This window comes from Arvicanthis niloticus, chromosome 2, assembly GCF_011762505.2.
Source record: "Arvicanthis niloticus isolate mArvNil1 chromosome 2, mArvNil1.pat.X, whole genome shotgun sequence".
Taxonomy (NCBI): Eukaryota; Metazoa; Chordata; class Mammalia; order Rodentia; family Muridae; genus Arvicanthis; species Arvicanthis niloticus.
Genome location: NC_047659.1, coordinates 134111395 through 134133068, shown reverse-complemented (window position 1 = coordinate 134133068; position 21674 = coordinate 134111395). Strand labels below are relative to the sequence as shown.

Below are 21674 nucleotides of genomic sequence, written 5' to 3'. Positions count from 1 at the left end.
CTCCTTACTTGTCCCGTAGGACGACCCCCTCGATGCAGGCTCCAAACAGAACAACAGAGCTGATGTCTAGGGCAGAAAGTGAAGGAGAATCTAGCATGGTGGTGCTCGCCCCCACCCTCATCCTGAGCCACCAGAGAAGGAAACAATTACAGTGCCTCCTGCAATACCACACACACACACACACACACACACACACACACACACACACACACACAGGAGCGTGCATGGTAGACACAGCTCAGCTATGCAGGATACAGACAGCAGAGGTGGTAGCAATGGCCAGGATAGTTCCAGTAGGGATAGATTTCTGGGCATCCCGTAGGTCTCCAGACCGGTTCGAGCCAGCCATGATCCCTGTAGGCAGGAGAGCAGTTCAGATAGTAGCCGGGGCCACAGAGGAAAGGACACATATTGGAGTTGGGGGCCCGGTGCCTCACATGCTACCTCTTTCGAGGTTCCTTCACCTGAACAATCAGCTCCTGCTTAGGTGGCAAGGTCATCAAACTAAGAACCCCTAGTCTTGGCGCTGACTCTCCTGTCCACCCGCTCCCAGGCAGAGGACTCCCTCTCCAAGCTCCCATTCACCTGTGACTGAGGGGAAGTAGATGCCAACAAGCAGGGTGAAGTAGGAGGTCATATCACTGAAGACATAGGGGTGATCCATGTCAACGGGGGTACCATCTGCCAGGCCCACAGAGGGCATCCCACGCCTCTCGACAATCACCCCTTTGGTCAGGTAGGAACTCCACAGGTTCTCTGTGGGAAGATGAAGGTACTCAGGGAGATGTCCAGAAGTTGGCGGCCAGAGCTTGGACCAATAGGAATGGGGAGCAGAAAGTCAAGACTAACCACCTCTCACTCCCGCCCGCCCAGCGCTGGCCTTAGACATCCCGCCATTTCCCAAGCTCCTGCTTTGTACCAGGGTGTGAACCCAAATTTCAAAGCTGAATGGGACTGAGTCTCTGCCCTTAAATTGTCCAATCTGGTGGGACAGACATAGAGGATCCTCTCTGAGACTGACTTCCCCATGTCCCCAGGTGACCTAATCAGCTCTCAAGCCCCAACTGGCTCCTGAATCTCTCATCTTGGCAATGGCATTGGCATCCATCAATTCAAAGACCCTGGCATTACTCTCAACTGCGTCTGCTCCCCTCTCTGCTTCAGAGAGTCCCATCTCTGTCTGTGACCACTCACTAACAGGTCTCTTCTTCCCATCCTGGGGCTCCACCACTGTGCACCAGTGGTGGGCGGCGTAGATGACTCTGCTCTGGAGAGCAAACAGCACTTTAGGCTGTCAGAGCATTACAGGCATCTCTCTGGCTTGTCTCATTTTCTGTGTGCATGGGTGTTTTGTCTGTGTGCATGTCTGTGCACACCACATGTGTGCCTGGCACCTGCAGAGTCCAGAAGGCATCAGCTCCCCTGGAACTGGAGTTACAGATGGTTGTGAGGCACCATGTGAGTGATGGGGATCGAACCCAGGTCCTCTGGAAGAGCAGCAGAATCTCTTCACCTCTGAGACATCTATCCAGCCCCAACCCCTCTGGGTTTTGTTTATTTGCTTTTTTTTTTTTTTTTTTTTTTGAAATGGGGTTTCTCTGTATAGCCTTGGCTATCCTGGAACTCACTCTGTAGACTAGGCTAGCCTCAGACTTAAAGAGAGTTGCCTGTCTCTACCTCAAAGTGCTAAGATTAAAAGCGTGAACCATTACTGCCCTGTCAACCCCCCTGGTTTTGATGACCAAAATATCTCCATGGACCAGCAAGATGGTTCAGTAAGTAAAGGCGCTTGCTGCCAAGCCTGATAATCTGGGTTCAATCCCAGAGACCCGCATGGTGGAAGGAGAGAACAGACTCCAGCAAGCTGTCCTCCATATGCACACATGACATGCCATGCATGTGCACACACACGCATATATACACAAGCAAAATAAAATAAAGTAAGAGTGTGTCTCTCTGTATGTGTGTCCAGACATGATCAAACACCTCCAGGGCAGAAGAGTAACTCTAGCTGAGAGCCCCCACTCCATTCCCAGGAAACCACCATTGTTTCTCCTTACAGAGTCATCTTTGTCCTGAACTTACAACATCAGCCTCCTCCTGCACACCCACTGCTCCTCCTGTACCCCACTGTCTTCCCTGTACCCCACTGTCTTCCCTGTACCCCACTGCCTCCCCTGAACCCCACTGCCTTCAGGATGTAACTCCTCAGCATGGCTTCTGGGGCCTGCCACAGTCTGGCTGTGCTACCCTCTCTAGCATCATTCTTTGCCCCGCTTTCTTGGTACGTTAATTCCAAGTCACACTGGATGGCTTGCGGTCAGAGGACATGCTATGCCTCTCATGGCCACACACATTAGGCAGGCTGTTCTCTGCCTTGTTTCCCTACATAACTGACAATCTCCCTTGGCAAGTGTGGAAGCCCCTGTTCTTGTGACCTGATGCACACGGATGCTGTGTCCTCACGGTTCTCTGGACACTGAATACACAGCTATATGGATCATAGTTTATTAGCAACACACTACCTGTCACTAAGATCCCCACACTAAGACTTGTGTGTACTGTGATCCCAGTGTGTCAGCACAGAGCTGAGTACTTAGTGGGTCGAGAATACTTATTAGACAGGCTCTCTCTTTTAATAACAGTGAAGTGAATTCCACACTTTTGCCTCTACCTCACCATAATTTTAAAGACAAAACATGGCCTATACAAGGTGCTCGATTAAAGCCGATTTCATTGAACTGGGTCCCAAGGGGATGCCCCTAATCCTGACCATGTAACCTATGACCCCCGCACCAGCCCCACCAGCCCCTCTCCCTCAGACCTTTGATGAGGCCACTGGCAGCACCAGGAATGCCCTGGATCTCTGTGACATTGTTTCGGGTGAAGTACTCATCACAGGTGGCATTGAGGAGTCGGGAGGAACAGAAAAGGCCCCAGAGCCGTGTGGTCACTGTCTCATTTCCTTCCCAAGCCAGCTTGGCACAGACATCAAAGCCATGGCGAGACAGCGTGCGGTTCCCCAGGAGGCAGATCCTAGGAAGAGACGAGAGCAAGGAAGGTGGGATGAACAAGACCTCTCCCTGGTTTCACAGGAGAGCCACTGAGAGCTTTAGCAATGCAGACATTAGGGTCCCACATGCAGAGACTCTCAATCTGTCTGGGGTTTCTGTAAAGGTCCCCAGGCAATTCTAGCGTGCAGATGGAGAACTAGTCTGCTAGTCCTGTGTTGTGTTCAGCACCGCGGACAGCAGCCTCCGTGTCCTGTCCTCTTAGCTACTGAGATAATGGCGACTCCTTACTAGAGGAGAAACCAAAGGGGACCTGAACCCTGGGCTCTCCTGAGTTCTTTACTGTCTTTGAGAATGTGTTAGACACCAAGACTGCGTATTCCAGGAGGCTGGCTCATCCAGAAGGTTCTCTACCACACTGAGCATACTCAGTTAGAAGCCTAAGTCCTCCAAAGCAAGCAACTGACACACTCAAGAGAACCTCTTCCCTCCTCCAAAACTGTTACCCAGCCTGAATAAACTCCCCTAAACAGAAAACTTTCACCCTTCCAGGGGATGTTGCTCTCAATCCACACACTCCAGTTCTGAGAGGTAAAGAGAGGAGACCCGGCAGACACTCTCACTATGTCGATCTGAGCTGGACCAGTGAGGGCCACAATACTGCAGACTCAGAAAGACAGCACTCACGGGAAGTTGGGTGGGTCGAAGGCGGACTTGATGACCCCTGCATAGATCGCCAAGATGGACAGGATGACACAGCCCAGGAAGACCAGGGCAAACTTGTTGACATACTTGACACCCACAAAGACTACGGTGGCCATGCAGGTGAGCACACAGGTGCCATACACCCGCATATTGTTCAACATGGCGGCGGCCTCCCCACTGGCATCTTCTGCCTTGAAGATGGCCATAGCTGGGAAAAGATAAGCCTGTAGGAAAGGAGCAAAAGAAGTTAGACAGGTGACCCAGGAAAGGACAGCTGAGACTCATCCCAAGGAAATAATCTCCAAAATGGGAAACGGGATCCATTAACAGGTCACTGGCTAGTTCTCGTATAAGATCTATGAGGCAGTCCACAAAAATGCCACCACTCAAAGATGCCGGGAAAGGTTCTTCACTGCCATTACTTATTATGACTATTAATTATAATTATTACTTTTGTCATTTATGATACAAAGGTAGAGAAACAGATGTTCATTCCTACAGGATAGGTAAATAAATTCGTATGATTCTAGCTGAACTACAGAGTTGTGGATGATTCTGTGATGGAAAGTACATTTAATATGAACACAAGCGCTGGGTTCAATCCCCAGTATCAAACCAGAGAAAGGCATGAATTTATATGGACTGATTCCAAAACTATCTGTGGCAGGCACAGTGCTACAGACCTACAATCCCCACACTATGGAAGGCTGAGGCAGGAGAATTTGAAACCAGCCTGAGCTACATAGCAAGACCTCATTTCAAGAGTTTAAAAATTATCTGTAGTGTATTGGATGAATAAAGTCAAGTTCTAAAAAATAATGTATCTGATAATCTCACTTTTGTTAATTTACACATGGAAATATTTACTCGTGTGTGTGTGTGTGTGTGTGTGTGTGTGTGTGTGTGTGTGTGTGTATGGTTGTAGATGTATTTGTAGGAATGTTCAAATATCAGTGGTACCAGGCATGTCTGTAATCTGAGCACTCAGGAGGCTGAGGCAGGAGAATCACTAGTACCAAACAAGCCTGGACTCTAAGGAGACCCTGTTTTAAGAAAACAACAAGCTGGGTGTAGTGATGTACACTTTTAATTCCAGCGCTTGGGAGGCAGAGGCAGATGAATCTCTGAGTTTGAGGCTAGCCTGGTCTATAGAGTGAGTTACAGGAAAGCCAGGGCTACACAGAAAAAACCTGTCTCAAAAAAAAAAAAAAAAAAAAGAGACAGAAAAGAAAAAAGATAACAGAAGCCTTTATTAAATAGTTGAAATGTAACTTTTTGCATATTCATACTGTCTACATAAACTTAAAATGCTTATATTTGTTTAAGTTACTTTTTATTTATTAATAAATGGAGCGTTCAGGATTGTAAGGAATTATTTATAGATGGAGTTAGGTTTTACAAATGCAGAAAAATGTCAAACAGAAAGACAGAAGTGTGAGACACGGACACTAAAATGCTTCTGATTTCCACTGGATCAGTTTTCTCCTAACGTCTGCTATTGTTCCAGTGGCAGTCAGTGGGCACTGTTTGATACCGCGTGTGGAAACGCCTTATGTCACAGAGGTCACAGAGGTCCACAATGCTCTCACCAGAATGCCCACTCAGGCACCTCCCAGTCCCTGACGTCTTCTCTCCCGCCCCCAAACCAGAGGCTCTGCTCCTTTAGTTTCGGTTTTCCAATACCATGAGAGACAGCTGACAAGCACAGACCCTGGAAGCCAGAGGAATGTAGGTTCACACTCCTCACACGTCCCCGAGACTCTACCCTCCGAATCTGTAAAATGGCTGTACCCTAACACATGAAAGATTCATGGGGGGTGGAGGGGCGGGGACAAACAAACAAACCCTGATAGCCTGAAAACCGTAGGTCTTGCAGAGGACATGGGGGATTTGGAACACGCTAGCTTGACACCTTCTCTTCTTTTTCTTTTCATTTGTGGCAGGGTCTCCTGTAGCCCTGACAGGCTTCAAACTCACTATGTAGCTGATGGCAAACTTCTTATCCTCCTGCCTCCACCTCCCAAGTAGAGAGAGTTTATAAGGTGCTGAGAAGCAAAGTCAGGGCTCCGAGCATGCTGGGCAAGAGGCCTTCCAACTTCCAACTAAGTTCCTTACACCAAGGACCCCTCATGCAATACACACCCACCCAAACAGAAAGAACAGAAGCCTAAGGCAGCACCCTTCAAACAGCACAGACACCTAGTCTCCCCATCAGACACGACTCCTAACAGATCTCTCTACACAGGTCCCTCGTGGTCCTTTTGCAGTCTAAGAACCGTCTATCAGGGTTCTGCATTCAAAGAGTGCTTCGCACAGCCCCGTGAATGTCATGGGCTGTCATTACTCCAGCTGTTATTTTAACACTTCCAATCCACCTCTGCCAACATGCCTGTAGCTGAGTGACCTCGAGCTAGCTTTATCTGCCTTTTGGAACGTCTCATTTGTAAAATGCCATCATAATACTTAAACCTCTAAGGACTCAAGATAATGAGTGTAAAGCACTTGGAGCTATGCTGAGAACTCAGTGGGTGCCAGATAGACCACAGCTGTTTGTGTTACATAATTATCATATCTTGTCTCCCCTACCAGACTGGGAACTCTTTTGAGACAGACCACATCCGACTTCTCTTTGGCCTTAAGCAGTAGCCTGGCCTATAGCAGGTGTCCAGAGAATGCTGCTTAAGTGGCTGACAACCTGGACCCCCACACCTCCTCCCCTGCCCCTCTCACCAGCAGGATCTCGATGGTGCCCAGGATGTACATAGCCCCAGCAAAGGTAGTGCCCAGGTAGAAGCAGAGGCCCACGGCACCCCCAAACTCCGGGCCCAGAGATCTGGAAATCATGTAGTAGGAACCACCAGCTGCAGAGAAATCCTAGTGTCAGCAAAGAGGGTCAGAGGGCCCCGGGCAGCTCTGCAGTGCTCAGGGCTCAGGGATAGAGGACAGAAGAAGGTGTCTCTAGACCTCGGGCTGCAGCCCCAGAAAGGAGTCTGTGGGAGACCTAGCCAACCACTCTGCATGGAGTTTGCTGCATTAATTATTACCGTGTTGCTAATTACTCCTGTAAAGAGGTCATGGCTCAGAAAATAGGATGGTACAAAGGAGGGTCTCGGTTTGGGTGGGGGAGAGAGTAACCATTGTCCTACCCGACACCAGCATCTGCCTCCTTCCCTAGCCCCTACAGGCTCACTCCTACCCACCCCATGAACAATCATAGCCCAGCTTCTAATCTGCAATACTGTCTTGGCTCTTGGGTCGTGACCCAAAGCCTGGCCCACAGCTCCCCTGTCAATCATTAGGCCTCCAGCCCTCCCCCACTCCGCAAAGGGCCCAGTCACATACCAGGCACAACACCATTGGTTGCAATCGCGCTCATGGAAATGGCTGTGAGCATCGTCTGTAGGAAAGAGAGCATCAGAGTGGTGACTGCTGGGGGCAGCAGCGGCCTGGCTGGTGGCCAAACCAACAAACCCTACAGCCACCAGCCAAACCCACAGGCTCTCCTCTCCTGAGCTTCTCTCTGGGTCTGTTCCAATTTCTATTCATGCCAAGCTCTTCTTTAAAAAAATATAATAATAACTGCCTATTCACCATGCAAATAGGAGGAGCTATGGTGCCAGAGAACTCTGGTAACCACAATTTGGCCCCAAGGTATCTTATGACCCAAGAAAACTCAGTTCACTTCTCAAGCCTCAGTATCCTCATCTGTAAAATGGGAACAATAGCCCCAGCACTGACATCTTCACACCCAGAGTAGTCTCAAGGCTATGTGTGAAGACTCAAGTTTGGTGTTCATTGGATATTGGATTTTTGTTTCAATATGGGTTAGGAGAATCTAATTGGAAAGTTATCTGTGAGACATAATCTCATTTCTCGTGAGTAGAGACTTTTCAAAATGTGAGCTCATCCAATTAACTTGAATTTTGTTTTCTTCTCTGCATTTACCATTTTCATCAATGGGTTGGCAGTACTATTGTAATCACACGCATACACACATACACACAGATCCAGGTGAAACCTGATTGGCAGTGGTCAGAGGGAAGCCTAAGAGATTCAGGAAGGACCAGTCAGGCCTAATTTACTCTCAGAAATTGTAAGCAGTGACTCCTATAAAAAAGCTTAGGTCTCATGCTTCCCCATCCACCTACCCATCCCACCCCCAGGCCTCAGCCAAACCCCAGCTGCTTTCCCTGAAGAGGGGAGGGGGTTGGTCACTCACACAGGAGCAGCAGATGAAGACCATACAGAAGGACTCCATGATGCCCGCGATGCCCACCACCCAAGTGAGCCTCAGGAAGAGGATGACACCAAAGATGTTCTGCAGGCACGGGAGGTACACGCCCATGAAGGTGCCCATGCGTGGGGCCTGCCAGAGAGGCCAGCATCAGTCTCTGCCCTGCCTGCTCATTATCAACTGCCTAACCCACGCCTCCTCCATGTTCCTTCCCTGCCTCTCCTCTCCTGCAGCTCCCCACCCTTTACTCTGCCCCCAGGTTCTCACATGCTTTTCCTACGCTCTGCCAGCCCCCAGGACCCCTCCCTTCACCTCCCCCACGCATCCTTCCTCTCCCCATACAGTCACCCCCCTCTCCTGCTTCTCCATCATTCAACCCTCTGTCCAGATCTGTTTTCCTCCCCCATACTCCCTCTCCCATCCCCTCTCCCCCAAGAGCCCCACCTGCACTGGCTTCTTTTTTCCACCCTCATTATTTTCTGCTTCTTCATGCTCTCTGCTTCCCTGGGGCAGGTTGGTGTAGTTGGCCAGCCCACTGAGCAGAGAGGATACCATGGGGCTGGTATCCATCTCCTCCTATGGAGGAAAAACGGGGTCAGTGTTAGGAAGCTGGAGGGTCAGGGCAGCAACGGAGTGAGATGAATGTAAACAGATGGGGACAAAGGTCAAGCCCTGAGTTTGGGATGTGATGGGAACCAAGGAACAGGGAGCAGGGGGACAGGAGGACAGGGAACCAAGAGGGTAACACCACGAAAGGCCAAGGAGGGAGAGGGAGGCCGAGGAAGGTGGACCTGAGTGGGGATGGAGAGGTGGCGACTCTTCCCGAGGGAAGGAGGGAACACGGATGGAACCCAAGCAGCCCACCTCAAACAGGGCCATGTTCCTGCCGTCATACTCTCTGCCCTTTTCCGTGTCCGTGCTGTTGATGAAGGGACTGCTCTCCTTGGGGTTGCCATCGCCTGAGAAGGAGAGGAGTCGGGTCTGACACCAGTCACTGTGCCCTATCCACCCTGCTTACAGCTCTATGACCTCGTTAGCTCTCAGAGCCTCGGGTCACACACTGGAGGGATTGGGCTTGCGCTGCCTTCTTACATGATTTTAGTTGGCAGCATGGAAAAAGAACCCAGTTTACTGCTGGCATGGTCTGAGTGCCTCTGGTGAACATGTGAGTCCTTCTTTGCTCTTGGGGGAGGGTTCTATTTCATCCACCATGACACCTAAAAGTCACCAGAGTTGTCTTCTTGGATATAAATGAGCCCAGTCTTAGTATGTGGGTGAATGTTTGATTTTTTTCACCCCCCGCCCCCCAGAGAGGACAGCAGAGAAGTTTGCAACCTGAACTCCCAAGGTATCTTATATCCCCTTGATATCTTATATTCTCCCATTTACTGTCAGACTCCCATGTGGTGATAAAATAGGCAGAAGCGGGACCAAACAGCCAAATCCAGGGGAGAAGAAGCGGTAGACAGGACTGCTAAACTCTGCGAAAGAAACGAACATCAGGGATGCAGGAGGGCACGCAGCCCAGCCTGAGAGGTCACAGGAGGCTCCCCAGAGGAAGTGACGTGTCAGCTGAGAACTGAAGGATGAGTAAGGGATAGACTGGAGGGGTGGGGGTGGCAGGAGAGTGTTCTAGGCAGAGAGAACCCAGAACAGGTTAAAACTGCTAAACAAAGCACGATCCGGCCAGAGACTTCGGAAGGGGCATATTGGGGGCCTAGGAATGAACCGTGGCTTTGGCGAAGGATGAGTCAAGGCAGTGCAAGACTTAAGGAAGCGGCGGGCCATCTTGAAGAACTTGGCCCTCATCCAGAGGACAATGGACAGTCATTGACACTTCAGGCCAAAGAGTGTCAGGACCTGACTTGGGTTTTGCAGCAAGCCTTCTGGCTTGAGGTGAGACATACAGCAAGCAACTAGAACATTAAGCTAGGTCCAGCAATATGAGGCAATGGAAAGACTCGAGCGTCAAGCACTACGGAAGCAGATGTTTGGGGAAGGGGAGGGAAAGATCTAGAATAAAGCCTGAGGTTTCCAGCATAAGTCAGTGGGTGGGAGGTGCTGTAGTTTAATGAGGTAGAAGTGTAGAAGAAAGGAATTTGGGTGGGGAAGAGGCTGAATTTGCCTGAAGGTGATCCATCATAAGGTCCAGAAGCTGCCTGGGCTCCTGGAGGGACCAATCCCCATGAAAGAAGCTGCACACATTGAGGACCAGAAGTAACCGCACAAATGTGTTTAAGAAATGTGCCAAGCCAAGGAGAAACACTGTTGATGCAAAGAAAACTCCCTCCAAAAAGCTACGAGTTTTCCGTGGATATAACTTGGTACTTCCAGCTGTCAACCTCACTCAGCACCAGAGCTGAAGGTGGAACAGCAGACATGTTCCTGGACTCTAGGGAGAAGCACCATTGTCCAAGTTAAGTAAAGCTACGGCCCTGTGGACCCTGGATCTCTCCTAGCCGTTATGTCTTGACATCCTTGTCTGTCCAACTCTCTGCCTCCTCCCTACCACCCAGCTGGGGACCCATCTCCAGAGCATCGTGTATCCCAACCTGTCAGAAAATTGGAGAGGGGGGAATGCCTGGTCCAAAATTCACCCACCTCCACCTTGCTCACTGAGACAGAAACGCTGGATCGCCTAACTAAACCCCTGCCATTCTTTTCTCTCCCAGGGAGGTAGTGGGGTTGTGTGTGTGGGGGGGGGGGAGGGTGAGTTACTGGGAATAACAGGCCTATTATCCTCCCTGTGGAAGCCAGTACATAATAGATGTTCAGGAAATAGTATTTGGAGGAAAATTCCCCAAGGCTTCCCTCTCAGACTCCAGAATCTGAAAAGATCTGTCTGGGACCAGAAATGAAAGAAATAAAAGTGAGGTGGGCCTCTGTCCTTTTAAAATGTTGACCAGATAGATGCCTTCTTCTCTTGCTGCAGGATAGTGGGGACTAGAGAAGCTAATGGGGTGCAAGAGAAAAAAAAACAAAAAAACAAAACAACCTAGTGTTCAGGAAAGGGCCCGAGCTGAGAAAACTTCAGTACCAGCCTCTCTGGCTCTGTCTCCAGCCTCTCGCTCTCCCATTGCAAAGGGATACTAACTTGGCCTAACTTGGATGGTTAGGGACTCAAGGTGGAATAAGGCACGCCATGGCGGTGACACAGGTGTACCTACTGTTACTATTACAGCTAACATTCTTAGCACACCTGATACCCATCCAGCATGGACTCCTTGTTCCACATCCTTCCTTTAGCTGAAAGACTTAAGGGCTTCTCTGTCTGTATGGCTGGATGCCATTCTTAAAACCATCCTTCCTTGGGTCCGGGACCACCATCGGGAACGCCCCGCCCCTCTGTCTTTCGCGTCCCCTCTCAAGCCTGCCTTCTTTGCCCTAGCAAGTGGCGCTCAACGGGCTGGAAGGGGTACATCCTGGCCGGAGACCCCGTATTTAGGAGGCCTGGCGCCAGTCTCCATGGCGACAGCGGGGACCGACCGCGCAGCGCGGAGCCGAGCCGGCCACGCGCCCGCAACCACTTATGTAACGCGGCGCGCAACGCTTAGCCAGACTACAGGCCTGATCCGGGCCAGGAGAGGAGCGCAGGGGAGGGGGCAACTTGGTAGGCTCGTCCTGGGTCCCGCCTTTCCATCCGCTGCCTGGGCCAGACGCCAGGCTCCCGGCCCCATCAACCAAGGGTTGATTTTGTCCCCTGCCTGGAACGCTAGGCTCACTTGTTAAGGGGGATGGGGAGCGAGCGTCTGCATTCTCAAAGGAACAGGACAACGAAGGGGAAACTAGTCCTAATTCCCTAGAGCCAGGAGTCTGGGTGATGGGGGAGAGCCTAGAGGCGCGAAAGAAACTGGCCAGACCCAGGCTGAGCCTTCCCCGCCCCCGCCCCCGCCCCCGTCCCCGCCCCCTGGGAGCTCTCAGCCTGAATCGGCTTTCAATTAAGCTGCGGAGGCCAGAGCTCGCCTGGAGGAAACAGGCGCAGGCTAAGGAGCCTCCTCCGGGTCCTGGGGCTGAACCTGGAGGGAATCCCCACGGCAACTTGGGGAGAAAAAGGGGACATCAGACCTCAAAGGGAAAGAAGATCTAGGTGCCAGGGATAACATCCTTGGGGTCTTCTTTGACCCAGACGAGTCCTCATTCTCTCCCCTCTCAGGTCACCACCCAGATCCTTCCATATAGTTCCAAAAATTTAGACTCAGAGTCAGGGGGCTCTTGGTCCTTCTTTGATCAGACTCAGGAAGTCTTCAGTGTCTCCTACCACCTTCATTAGGCGTCCAGGGTAGACCTTTCCCCTCTGGGACGCAGAATACTTGACCCAGGTTCTGGCCACTCTAATTCCAAGCGCTGGACTCTATATATAGAAAGAAAGTCTCCAGATGGGCCTGCTACACTCGGCGTCTAGAAAAACGGAGAGGCCTAATAACTGAAAAGAACTACTAGTCAGAATCCTGCTTCCAACACATGTGTGCCTCTTTAGTAGGTCTTTGGGGACCCCCCCCCCAAAAGCACAGAGGTACAGTGAAGGTCGGTGGAGGAAGCAGATGCTGAGGAATAGACAGAACCCATTCTGGGGAACAGGGATGTCTCATAGTGGATGTATCTGAGGGGGATCCTCGTAGGAAGTGACATCCCTTCCCTTAGCTTCAAGAGCACTGCTTCAAGATGCCCGAAGCTGCCGCAACTGGACTTTACAACTCCCCTCCCCCTGCCGCCAAGCTCTGTCTGATGAGGTGACCCCAGGGTCACTGGAGAGATGGATGAGCTGGCCAGTAGCAGTTCTATCCCCAGTATAGGACTCAGCCCCGTGGGAGAATGGGAAGGGGGTGTCTCGGACAAAGGATCAGGGACTCTGGTGCCCCCAGCCTTCCCACGCCTCTACTTAGCCCTGACTGTGATCCAAAAATCAAAGACCTCAGAGTCAAACCTGCTAGTGTCTGGGAGATCATGCTTTCAGCTCTTGGGGTCTTGGACCATCTCCTGGGGAGGTCTATGGGAGTCTCGGCCCAGAGGGTCAAGCAATGCCTGGGGGAGTGTTGGAAGGCGCTGAGCGCAGACGGCAGGCATTGGAGATGCGCTAGTGCGCAGGGGACGCAGCGCCGCTAAAGGGTGGGGGCTGGGGGCGGCTGACAGCCGTGATGGATGGCTAAGACCGCTGGGGGGCGGCGAGGGGCCTGGGAGCCCGAGGGGGTGGCTGGCCCCAAGACCTCGGAGCAGAGAAACGGCAGTGAAGGATGACGGCAGTGAAGGAGAACCGGAACAGCACAAGGATTTGCTCCAGAGCCCCTCAGCTCCTAACAAGTCTCTGCACCCACCGCAGCGAGTCCGCAGTGTCCCCACACAGCGGTAGGGAGTCAGCCACTAGGACCCCGTTTCTGGAGCTTCACCAGGATAGCTAAGAGAGCTAACTATAAAGACTTCCTCCTGCCCCACCCTGAAAACCACACTGTCGCCCTAGGGTACCAAGAGAAGGGGGAAAGAGGGAAGAATAGGTTCTTGCTTCCTGTCCTGAATAGGAACCCACGGAGAACCGAGAGGAAGAGGAAATCAATCGGCAAAGTAGACCAGAAAAATCCACAGAAGTGGTAGCTTCAGGTTGAGATAAGGACTCCAGGGAGCCTTGGGGGAGGGGGTTCTGGTTGCACCAAGTGTCCCCTTAAGGAGACACCGCAGCCCAGACTAGAGCTATCATATGCCTCCAAACCCCAGAGCCATCATAATCCGCCCCCCCCCCCAACCTTTTAGCTGGAAACTCAAAGCGAGGAACTGCAGCAGACTGCGCCCCTAGAAGCTGCTGGTCCCTGCTCTGCGCCAGGACGCCTGGGTCCCCTCTCGGGGAAAGGAGCCTCCCTCCTGCACGTCGAACAGCACGTCAGCCCTGTTCTAGCTAGTTCATCCCCTTCCCACGGCCTCTCCGGTGTAGCTAATCCAAGTCTGCCCCCAGGCCGTGGATCATTCCAACCCCGGGTCCCCAATCTGCCTCCGAGCGCGGCGCATTCCAGAACCGTGGACAGCGCCTAGCGCATTCCAATGGAGCTAGCCTCCCCGCAGCCTCCGGCATCCGGCATCCGCCGCCTGGGTCAGCCCCGGGCTCTTCTCTGCAGGAGGCGGCCCCGGCTCTGTCCCCCACTCCGAAGCTGCCCTCCTCCTTCTCCTCCTCCTCCTCCTCCTCCTCCTCCTTCTCCTCTTCGCTGCCCCCTCCCCCGCCGCCCCCGGACCACTGCTTACCCGGGTTGGCTCCCCCATCGCCGTCCTCGCAGTCCGTCAGGTTGTTGAGCATGGTGGCTGCGCGGCGCCGGGCTCGGGATGGCTACGCCGCTTTGCCTGCGCCCCTCTGCCCGCCTTCACCGCTCGCTCGCTTGCTCGAGCTCTCTCGCTCGCTCTCCGCTCCACGGAGGAAGAAGCTGCAGTGCCCGCCCGCCCGGCGCACACACACTCGCACACGGACACACGCTCACACCCGCGCGCGCCCCCTCTCAGTAGCGGCGCTGCTCACCTCATCCCGTATGCAGGAGGCGTGAGCCACTGGCGGGTTTTCTTTTGGGGGGGGAACCGGAGGGAGGGAGGAGAGGGGATGAGAGGCGGGCAGAGAGCTCCGGTGGCCCCCTCACGGGAAAACTGGGGGCTTGCGCGGGTGGTATGGAGGGGGTGCTGTGGGGGACGCGGCCCTCGCTTCCCTAGAGCAGACGCAGCCCCCCCACTCCGCGCAGGCGGGGCCCGGCACGTGGGCAGGTGCCATCCCGCGCCCTAAAAATAACGGCAGGGAACTAGGTCGCGGCCGTGGGGAGGCGGCCCCGCAGCGGCTGCCTGACTGGGGGTCCGCGGTGACCCCTAGGGGAAAGATGTGGGGGACTGAGGAGGCAGGGGAGGGCGCGGTGGAACATAAGGGCCCCAGGGAGCCTGTCTACAAAACTGGTGAGGTAAGGCCTGGAGGAAGGAAAACCAGACCCTTTCCCAGATTGCTGCCCTACAGCTAGGAGCCTAGGAGAAAGATGGGGCCTAGGCCCCCATCACTGAGGCACTGTGCTCCCCGAGGGGGCTCAGGTCAATGGGTCTGTTTGGCCCATTCTGTTTTTAAATCAGTGGCTGCCACTAGAGGAGTTGTAGAGAACTCTCTCGTGGTGCTCAGGCTGGCTGGAGTCTCAGTATCCTACCCCCAAGACAAGTCCCTGGAGTCCACACCACAGACAGGGGCTTTCTAACGTGCAATGGTCTGTGGATGAAATGCAGTGAGAAGCAGGCACCACTGAGGTCCTGTAGCACTTCCTTCCCACCCGAGATGGTGCAGCCTCTAGGGAGGGTATGCTGGCCCCAAGCTGGCCGGGAACAGGGTGGGGGAAGGGGGGAATGAGGCCACCTGCCGGTTGGGGACCAGATTTTCTCCTGGGGCGGGAATGTCTAATCCTCTAATCCAGGATTGCTTTCCGAGGCTTCCAGACCTGACATGCTTTCCTGTCCTCTCCTGAAACCAGCCCCCTCCCCCAGAAGCTTGATTACCCTGAGACCCCCTCAGCAACCCAGAGATCAGACTTGAGCCAATGGTGGAGATGCTTCAGAAAGTGACATTTGAGGTTTAAACCCTTTGCATCTAGGAGATCTAAACATGTTAGCACAGTGTAAAGAGAAAATAGCTTTACAGTCAACCTGGTTCCCAGTGTGGGTCATCAAAATCCCAGCAGAGTTGCAGGACAGAAGGACTGTTCATCTTACCTAATGTATAGCTTTCATTTCATAGAAGAAAAAACAACTAAGCACCCAAGAAAGAAAATGACTGCCCAGGTAACAAAGCCAATGAATGGCAGAATTCAGTCTAGAACCCATTTTTATTTACTCCAACTTAGGTCTCTCCTCAATAGAACCTCTTTTTAAATTGATCTTGCCTCCAATGAAAGAGACAAGAATACAATCATATCTACGCTACCCAGCTGCCTCTGATTCTCTGCTCCAAGAAAAAAAAAATAGCAGGGCTTGAGTCTGGGATGAACTTTTCCCCTTTTATGCCCAGGTTAGAAAGATGCAGGTCTACAGCCAGCCCCTTTGCCGGAGCCAAAAGCCTCCCATATCTGCAGATACTCTTACTAGTCAGGCATTTTCAGAACCTTGGACAGGACCAACGGCCATGATGGTTCTGTGGAATCTGTCCATGGTTTCAGACTAAGCTAACCGTGGGGCCTTCCACGATGGACCCAAGGATGCTTCTGAGGGATTTTCCAAGAAGGTGCCTACGTCGTTTGGTTTTGTGGACATCCATATAATCTGCTAGGATGGAGAGTTAGCATTCAGACAAGATACATTTGGCAGATAGTGTGATAACTCAGTAATAAAGGCTCTTACAACCAAACCTGACAAGCAAAGTTCAGTGAAAATGAGAGCTGATTCTTGCAAGTCATTTGCACACATGCACAATAACAAAAAAATTTTTTAAGGTATAAGGATTTGATGCCCTTGGCTGTCACAGACTCAGTCATACACCATACACACACACACACACACACACACACACACACACACACACAATCTGTAGAGAAGTGTAAAAGGGTAAGTTTGAGCAGATCTGTGGAGACGAGGACTCCTTGGGGTATCCCCATTAGGGTATGCTTCATCTCTGGCCCTTATGCTAGTGCCTCTCTGATCACCCAGGGAGTAAACCTATCTGTGGGGATGGGCAGATCCCCAGGGGAAGAGGTGAAGGCCAGAGTGACCACCTCACTGCCAATCCTCACTGGAGCTCTAACCTGGAGAGCCACCCAAGATGTGGGAAATACGGGTTCTAGCCTATCCTCTGCTACAGAATTCTGCTTATTCCTGGACAAAACCAAGTCTCTCTTTCTGGACTTCAGCATCTGCATCCATAAAATAAAGGAGTGGTTCCTCCCTGTCTTCTTTGAGTCTTAGATTAAGGCCTTAGCTCTGTGTGCTAGAGCTTGCTTAATATGCACAAGGCTTTATGTTCAATCCCCAATACCACAAAATATTTGGGGGTACCTAGCTGAGTATAGGGGTGCACACCTACTAGGCACAGGCAGGGTTCTCATGAAAAGTTTGAGGCTAGCATGGTCTATATATAAGTGCCAAGCCAGGCAGAACACTGCAAAGTGAAGAGGGGTGACACTCTTCCTGGGACATATAAACCAAGCAAGGGCAGAGTCCCAAAGGACTTCAACTGACACCACTCAAGGAGGCTAGGTCCTCTCCCTCACCTTCCTAATGAGGTCTTGAGAAAACTCATTGTAAGCACCTCCTACTCAGCCAGCCTTGGCCAATAAAAAGGGGCCCAGCTCTGAGGCCCAGTAAGCAGACTGCAGCACTCAGCACCCCCTCCCCATGCAGGGGGAGGGTCCAAAGCCCTAGGAAGATGGAGCAGTAGAGGGAAAGTTCTGGATAGAACAGCTTAAGGGACATCCAAGCAGGGTCCTATTTTTGAATTCAGAGTCTCTAAAATTCATACGCCCTCCCACCTTGTGTCTCTCAGAAGCTCAGGGAAGCTGCCTCTCTGCAGGAGGACTGGGGTGCTAGAAAGGACTTCATAAATTATTTTTTCCACTTACCACTTATGATGAAATTGGAGTCTAGAAATGGAACTGGAATGGAAGGCTGAATTTACAAGAGGAGACTAGAATTCGGCGCCCAACCCCTAGGCGGGCCCTCACCACTAAGCTGAAGACCCAACTGTCTTTTCCACAGGCACAGTACCCCCTTCAGCTCCTCCCTATCTACTCTTATTACCCCGTGACCTACCCACCTCCTGTCACAGAGCTAAGGCTCCACCCAAGGCCTCTCTCCACCCTCCCTCCTACTACCTGCATGCACTATCCTCCAGACCCAGATCCCAGCAGCGAGTTGAGTCCAGTGCATAGCACACCCCACACATATAGGGCTTGCCGCAGAGCACGTCAACCACCACGGTCTCCGTGGCAACCGGGGGCTTAATTAACAGGCTGCAGCCCTGTCACCATGGCAACAGCACCCCAACAGCCCCCTATTCCCCTGCAGACTCAGCCTATCTTCCCAATTTCCCAATCTGGACCCCTTCTTGAGTAATTCAACCCTCCCCTCACCCTGCCTGGGAAAGCTGGGGCCTGCAGATAGCTCTGGTTCATTGAGAAGAGAGGAGGGGAAAGAGGGGGATGTGAAAGAGAGAGGGAGGGGGAAGGGGGAGAGAGAGAGAGAGAGAGAGACCTATCACCATGGCAACTGCAGCCCTGTTCATAACCAGTTTGTTGTCATGGAGATTCCTAGGGCTCACCTTGGGCTGAGGTGGGCAGTGAGGTTCTGAGTCTTGATTGAAGGTGAAGAAACCAATTGGGCAGAGGTATCCAGCATATCTCTCTCTCTCTCTCTCTCTCTCTCTCTCTCTGTCTGTCACACACACACACACCAATAACAGCATCATTCTTCTCAATTTACAGACAGACTGAAACATGAGATCTGAGTCCTGGGGAGGCCCCACCCTTAAGAGATCATCCAACCCTCTCCCCTGATTATTTTGTTGTCTCTCTGGACAGTTTGGTTTGGTTTGGTTTTTTTACCAAGGCTGGACTGCCTTAGCCTCCTGGAATTACAGGTGTGACCACCTCCACAAACTCAATGCCAGTACTATTATTGGAGGAAGGACATTTTCTACTCTATGCTACAGACAGGTAAACTGAGACGGGGGGGGGGGGGGGGAAGCAGTGTGTCTGAGATGATGCCATAGAGCTTGGCCCAGAGCGTGTGTAGCCCAACTTATGGTCTTACTTCATCCCCTAGCAAAAATTATTGCATTCTACCTCCATGAAGGCACACCCCCAATTTCTGTGAGCTGGGCCAGCCCCAGGGTTCCTTTCCATTGTCCAGGTTCCCCCTGAAAAGCCGAGGCAGGGGCTGTAGGTAAAAAGATATGGGCTTGGCTCAGAGATGTAAGAATCTGTCCCATATCTACTTCTATCCCAGGAGGGCATCAGCAACCTTCCTTCCCATGGACTGAAGGAGGCAGCTGAGCATGTGAGCTACAGTCCCGGGTTAATGGTGCACTCAGGGCTCAGCCGCTCACCTGCCCTCTTCATCCCTGTAGGTCATACAGCAGGCGACATTCCAAGGGACAAACCTTACCTCCTGGGCCTGCCTGTAAAACATGATGCTCACACACACATGGTTTGCCAAAGCCTCCCCTCTGCCACTCCCAGGCCTTATACATGCTGTCACTGCTCCCTCTGGGCCTGGAGACAGCAGTGGGGAGAGCATCTCTCTGAGCCGCTGACTGACTGACTCTTATGTCTAAAGACTGACACAAAAGCAGCTGTGGAAAAGACAGCAGATGCTAAGTCCCCCCTGGGAGCGCTCATCTAATTCCCAGCGCAGTGACCTTCATGAGAGAGATGCTTGAGGTCATCTGAGGGCTTGAGACGTAAAAAGTCACCCAGATCGTGACAAAGGGGAGCTTTGAGTGATCTCATGGATGCAAACGGGGAAAGAGACACACTGACATGTCTGTCATACACACACTGGCAGGACAGTGTGTGATGTAAGCACTGAGTACCTGACAGGCCATGAAAACTGCTGAGAGATATTCACATCAAGACATGCGAACAGCCTCAGCCGCAGGTACACGACCTTCCACACACTTTGCACATACAATTTGGACAGTCCAATTCCGGGTCTATATTTTACTTCGATGGTGCAGGCGTCTGGAGGGTGTAAATGGACAAACTGGGCAGTCACCTTGGGACATGAGTCCCCAACATCTTATTCCCAGGCCAAGGTCTGAGGAACAGGAGGAGAAGAGGCAAGGGGGAAGTAGAAGGAGAAGACTAGAGTCACACACTCTAGTCTGATGAGCACTGGTCACTCACTGCTAGGCTTTGGGCCTAGAACTGAGAATACAGAGATAAAGAGACGTGGCCTTTGTCTTTAATGTATTTGAACCAGCATCCACTGGAAATGTGCTCCGGTGGACAGGCTGAAGGGGAATGACTACCTCTTCCTGGGAACAAGGGAAAGTGAAAAGGATCTCAGAAGAGGTGAAATGAGCTATAACTTATAGAATGGGCTCCAGTTTTCCTAGCTTGTGGAAGTGGGGCAGCGTAGGGCTGGGGTAAACGGATGAGACATACCAGACGCAAACGAAGAAAGAAGCTGAATGACAGGCTGAAGGCCTTTATCCAACAGTGATGGGCATCTTAGTCTGGGATGTGTAGACCGGGCTGGTGGCAGGGAGATCAGAGAGGAGGATGTGGTCCTGGATATGTGAGCAACATTACAGGCTTGGACCAGGGAGATGGTGACCGACAAAGGAGAGATGTAACAGAATTCAGGATCAATTTTGAAGGTCGGTGGCCAAATCATGAGAAACAACTGGATTTGATGAGAAAAGAAAACGGTGATGAGAAGGTGTTGTTGAAATTTTTGATTCTGAGAGGTTTGATAAACCTTTTTTTTTTAAACTGAGAAACAAGGGAAGTTACAGCAAAGAGAGAGCGTGGGAAGAAACCCGAGTGTCCACAATCCATGAGGCAGTCGGGTCACCTGACTGGAACCTGCGGAAGTCCAGACCTGGAGCTGTCCATACCTTGAGGAAAACCCCCAAAACAGGCTTGTGTTAGCTCCAGGCAATGCGAGCTCACCCGCGGCTCATGAGCGACCCCTAGCGACCAGGGAAGGCCCTCTCCTCCCGGCCTTGGGGCCGCTCCAAGCCTATTCGCCCCTCTCCTTCCAAAGGAGAAGGGCACAGAGCTAGAAAGAGGGGAAAACCCTGAAAGTGACCCTTGCAGAGGAGATTGTTTCTGTAACCAGGATGTCACTTCTTTTCGGAGAGTCAGAAGGACCCCTTTGCCCTCTTCAGTGTAGCTGCGTGTGACTTCCATTACAAGATCACTGAACTGAGCACCCCCAACTCCGGCTCAGCTAGCTCCTCCCAACCCTTCAGGAGCTCTCCCTCAGACGGTGATGAATGCCCAAGGACTGGGACTGGGTCTTTTGACATCCTTCCTGGACCTAACTGCCTAAGATTCAAACTAATTTCCCTGTCTGCGGTCTCCTTTAGGGGATACCCAGGGATTCCGACTCTCTACAAAGAGGCAGAAGACTGGAGAATCCGCTGGGCATCAAGGATCCGTTAACGTAGCTCCTGCCTCAGCGACCCCACCCACCCACCCCGGCCCTACTTTGATCCTTCCAGCCCAATCCGTTCTGGTTGGTTCCCCCAAATAGACCTAGGCCCGCTTCACCGCAGCTCTGGACACCCCAATCTCATAGTCCCCGCTCCTTGGTCCCACTCCCTCTCCTCAAGGTCCCCACCTCCTTAGTGCTTGGGCCTACTCCCCTCCAGACCCAGACCCAGGCCCTCAGTCTCCAGCTCGCCCCTTCCTCCCCAACCCCTGCCCCCAGCTCTTTTCCTGGACCAACTTGCTCCCCTGTGGCCCCGCCCACCAGGATCCGGTCACGCCCCCTCGCCCTTCCATCTGGGGTGCCCCAAATCCTTGGGTCCGCACTCCTGTCCGCTCCCTGCAGCCCCCTCGCCCAGCCCAGGCCCCGCCCCACTCTGCGGTGGCCCCGCCCTCTCACCCCGCCCCCAGCAGTCCCGCCCCCCCGCGGCCTCTACCTTTGACGTCTTCCCTCGAGAGCCGCCGGGGGTCGGCGACCGAATGCCGGCGGGACTCTGGGTCAGCGGAGGCGGCGGACGCTGCGGGGGGCAGCGAGGTGACCGTGAACCTGCGGCTCATGGCGCGCGGGGCGGTGGGATCGCACAA

General features: G+C 52.5%; 1 protein-coding gene across 4 annotated transcripts in view; it reads right to left on the bottom strand.

Annotated features, from left to right (window-relative positions):
- The window catches only part of Slc12a5 (solute carrier family 12 member 5), a 38214-nt gene extending 16540 nt beyond the window's left edge, over positions 1-21674 (bottom strand). The window contains exons 1-11 of one of the 4 annotated variants that reach the window (XM_076930228.1): positions 21527-21674; positions 8815-8909; positions 8395-8526; positions 7936-8082; positions 7059-7113; positions 6447-6577; positions 3699-3940; positions 2825-3036; positions 586-756; positions 256-354; positions 9-66 (exon numbers count right to left, since the gene is read on the bottom strand). In XM_076930228.1, the coding sequence (XP_076786343.1) occupies positions 9-66; positions 256-354; positions 586-756; positions 2825-3036; positions 3699-3940; positions 6447-6577; positions 7059-7113; positions 7936-8082; positions 8395-8526; positions 8815-8909; positions 21527-21647 (1463 nt within the window). In that variant the 5' untranslated portion in view covers positions 21648-21674. Of the gene's footprint in view, positions 1-8; positions 67-255; positions 355-585; positions 757-2824; positions 3037-3698; positions 3941-6446; positions 6578-7058; positions 7114-7935; positions 8083-8394; positions 8527-8814; positions 8910-9042; positions 9218-12874; positions 12965-14175; positions 14422-21526 lie in introns of those variants that run through there. The other 3 variants (XM_034494601.2, XM_076930230.1, XM_076930229.1) reach the window with 3 other exon arrangements.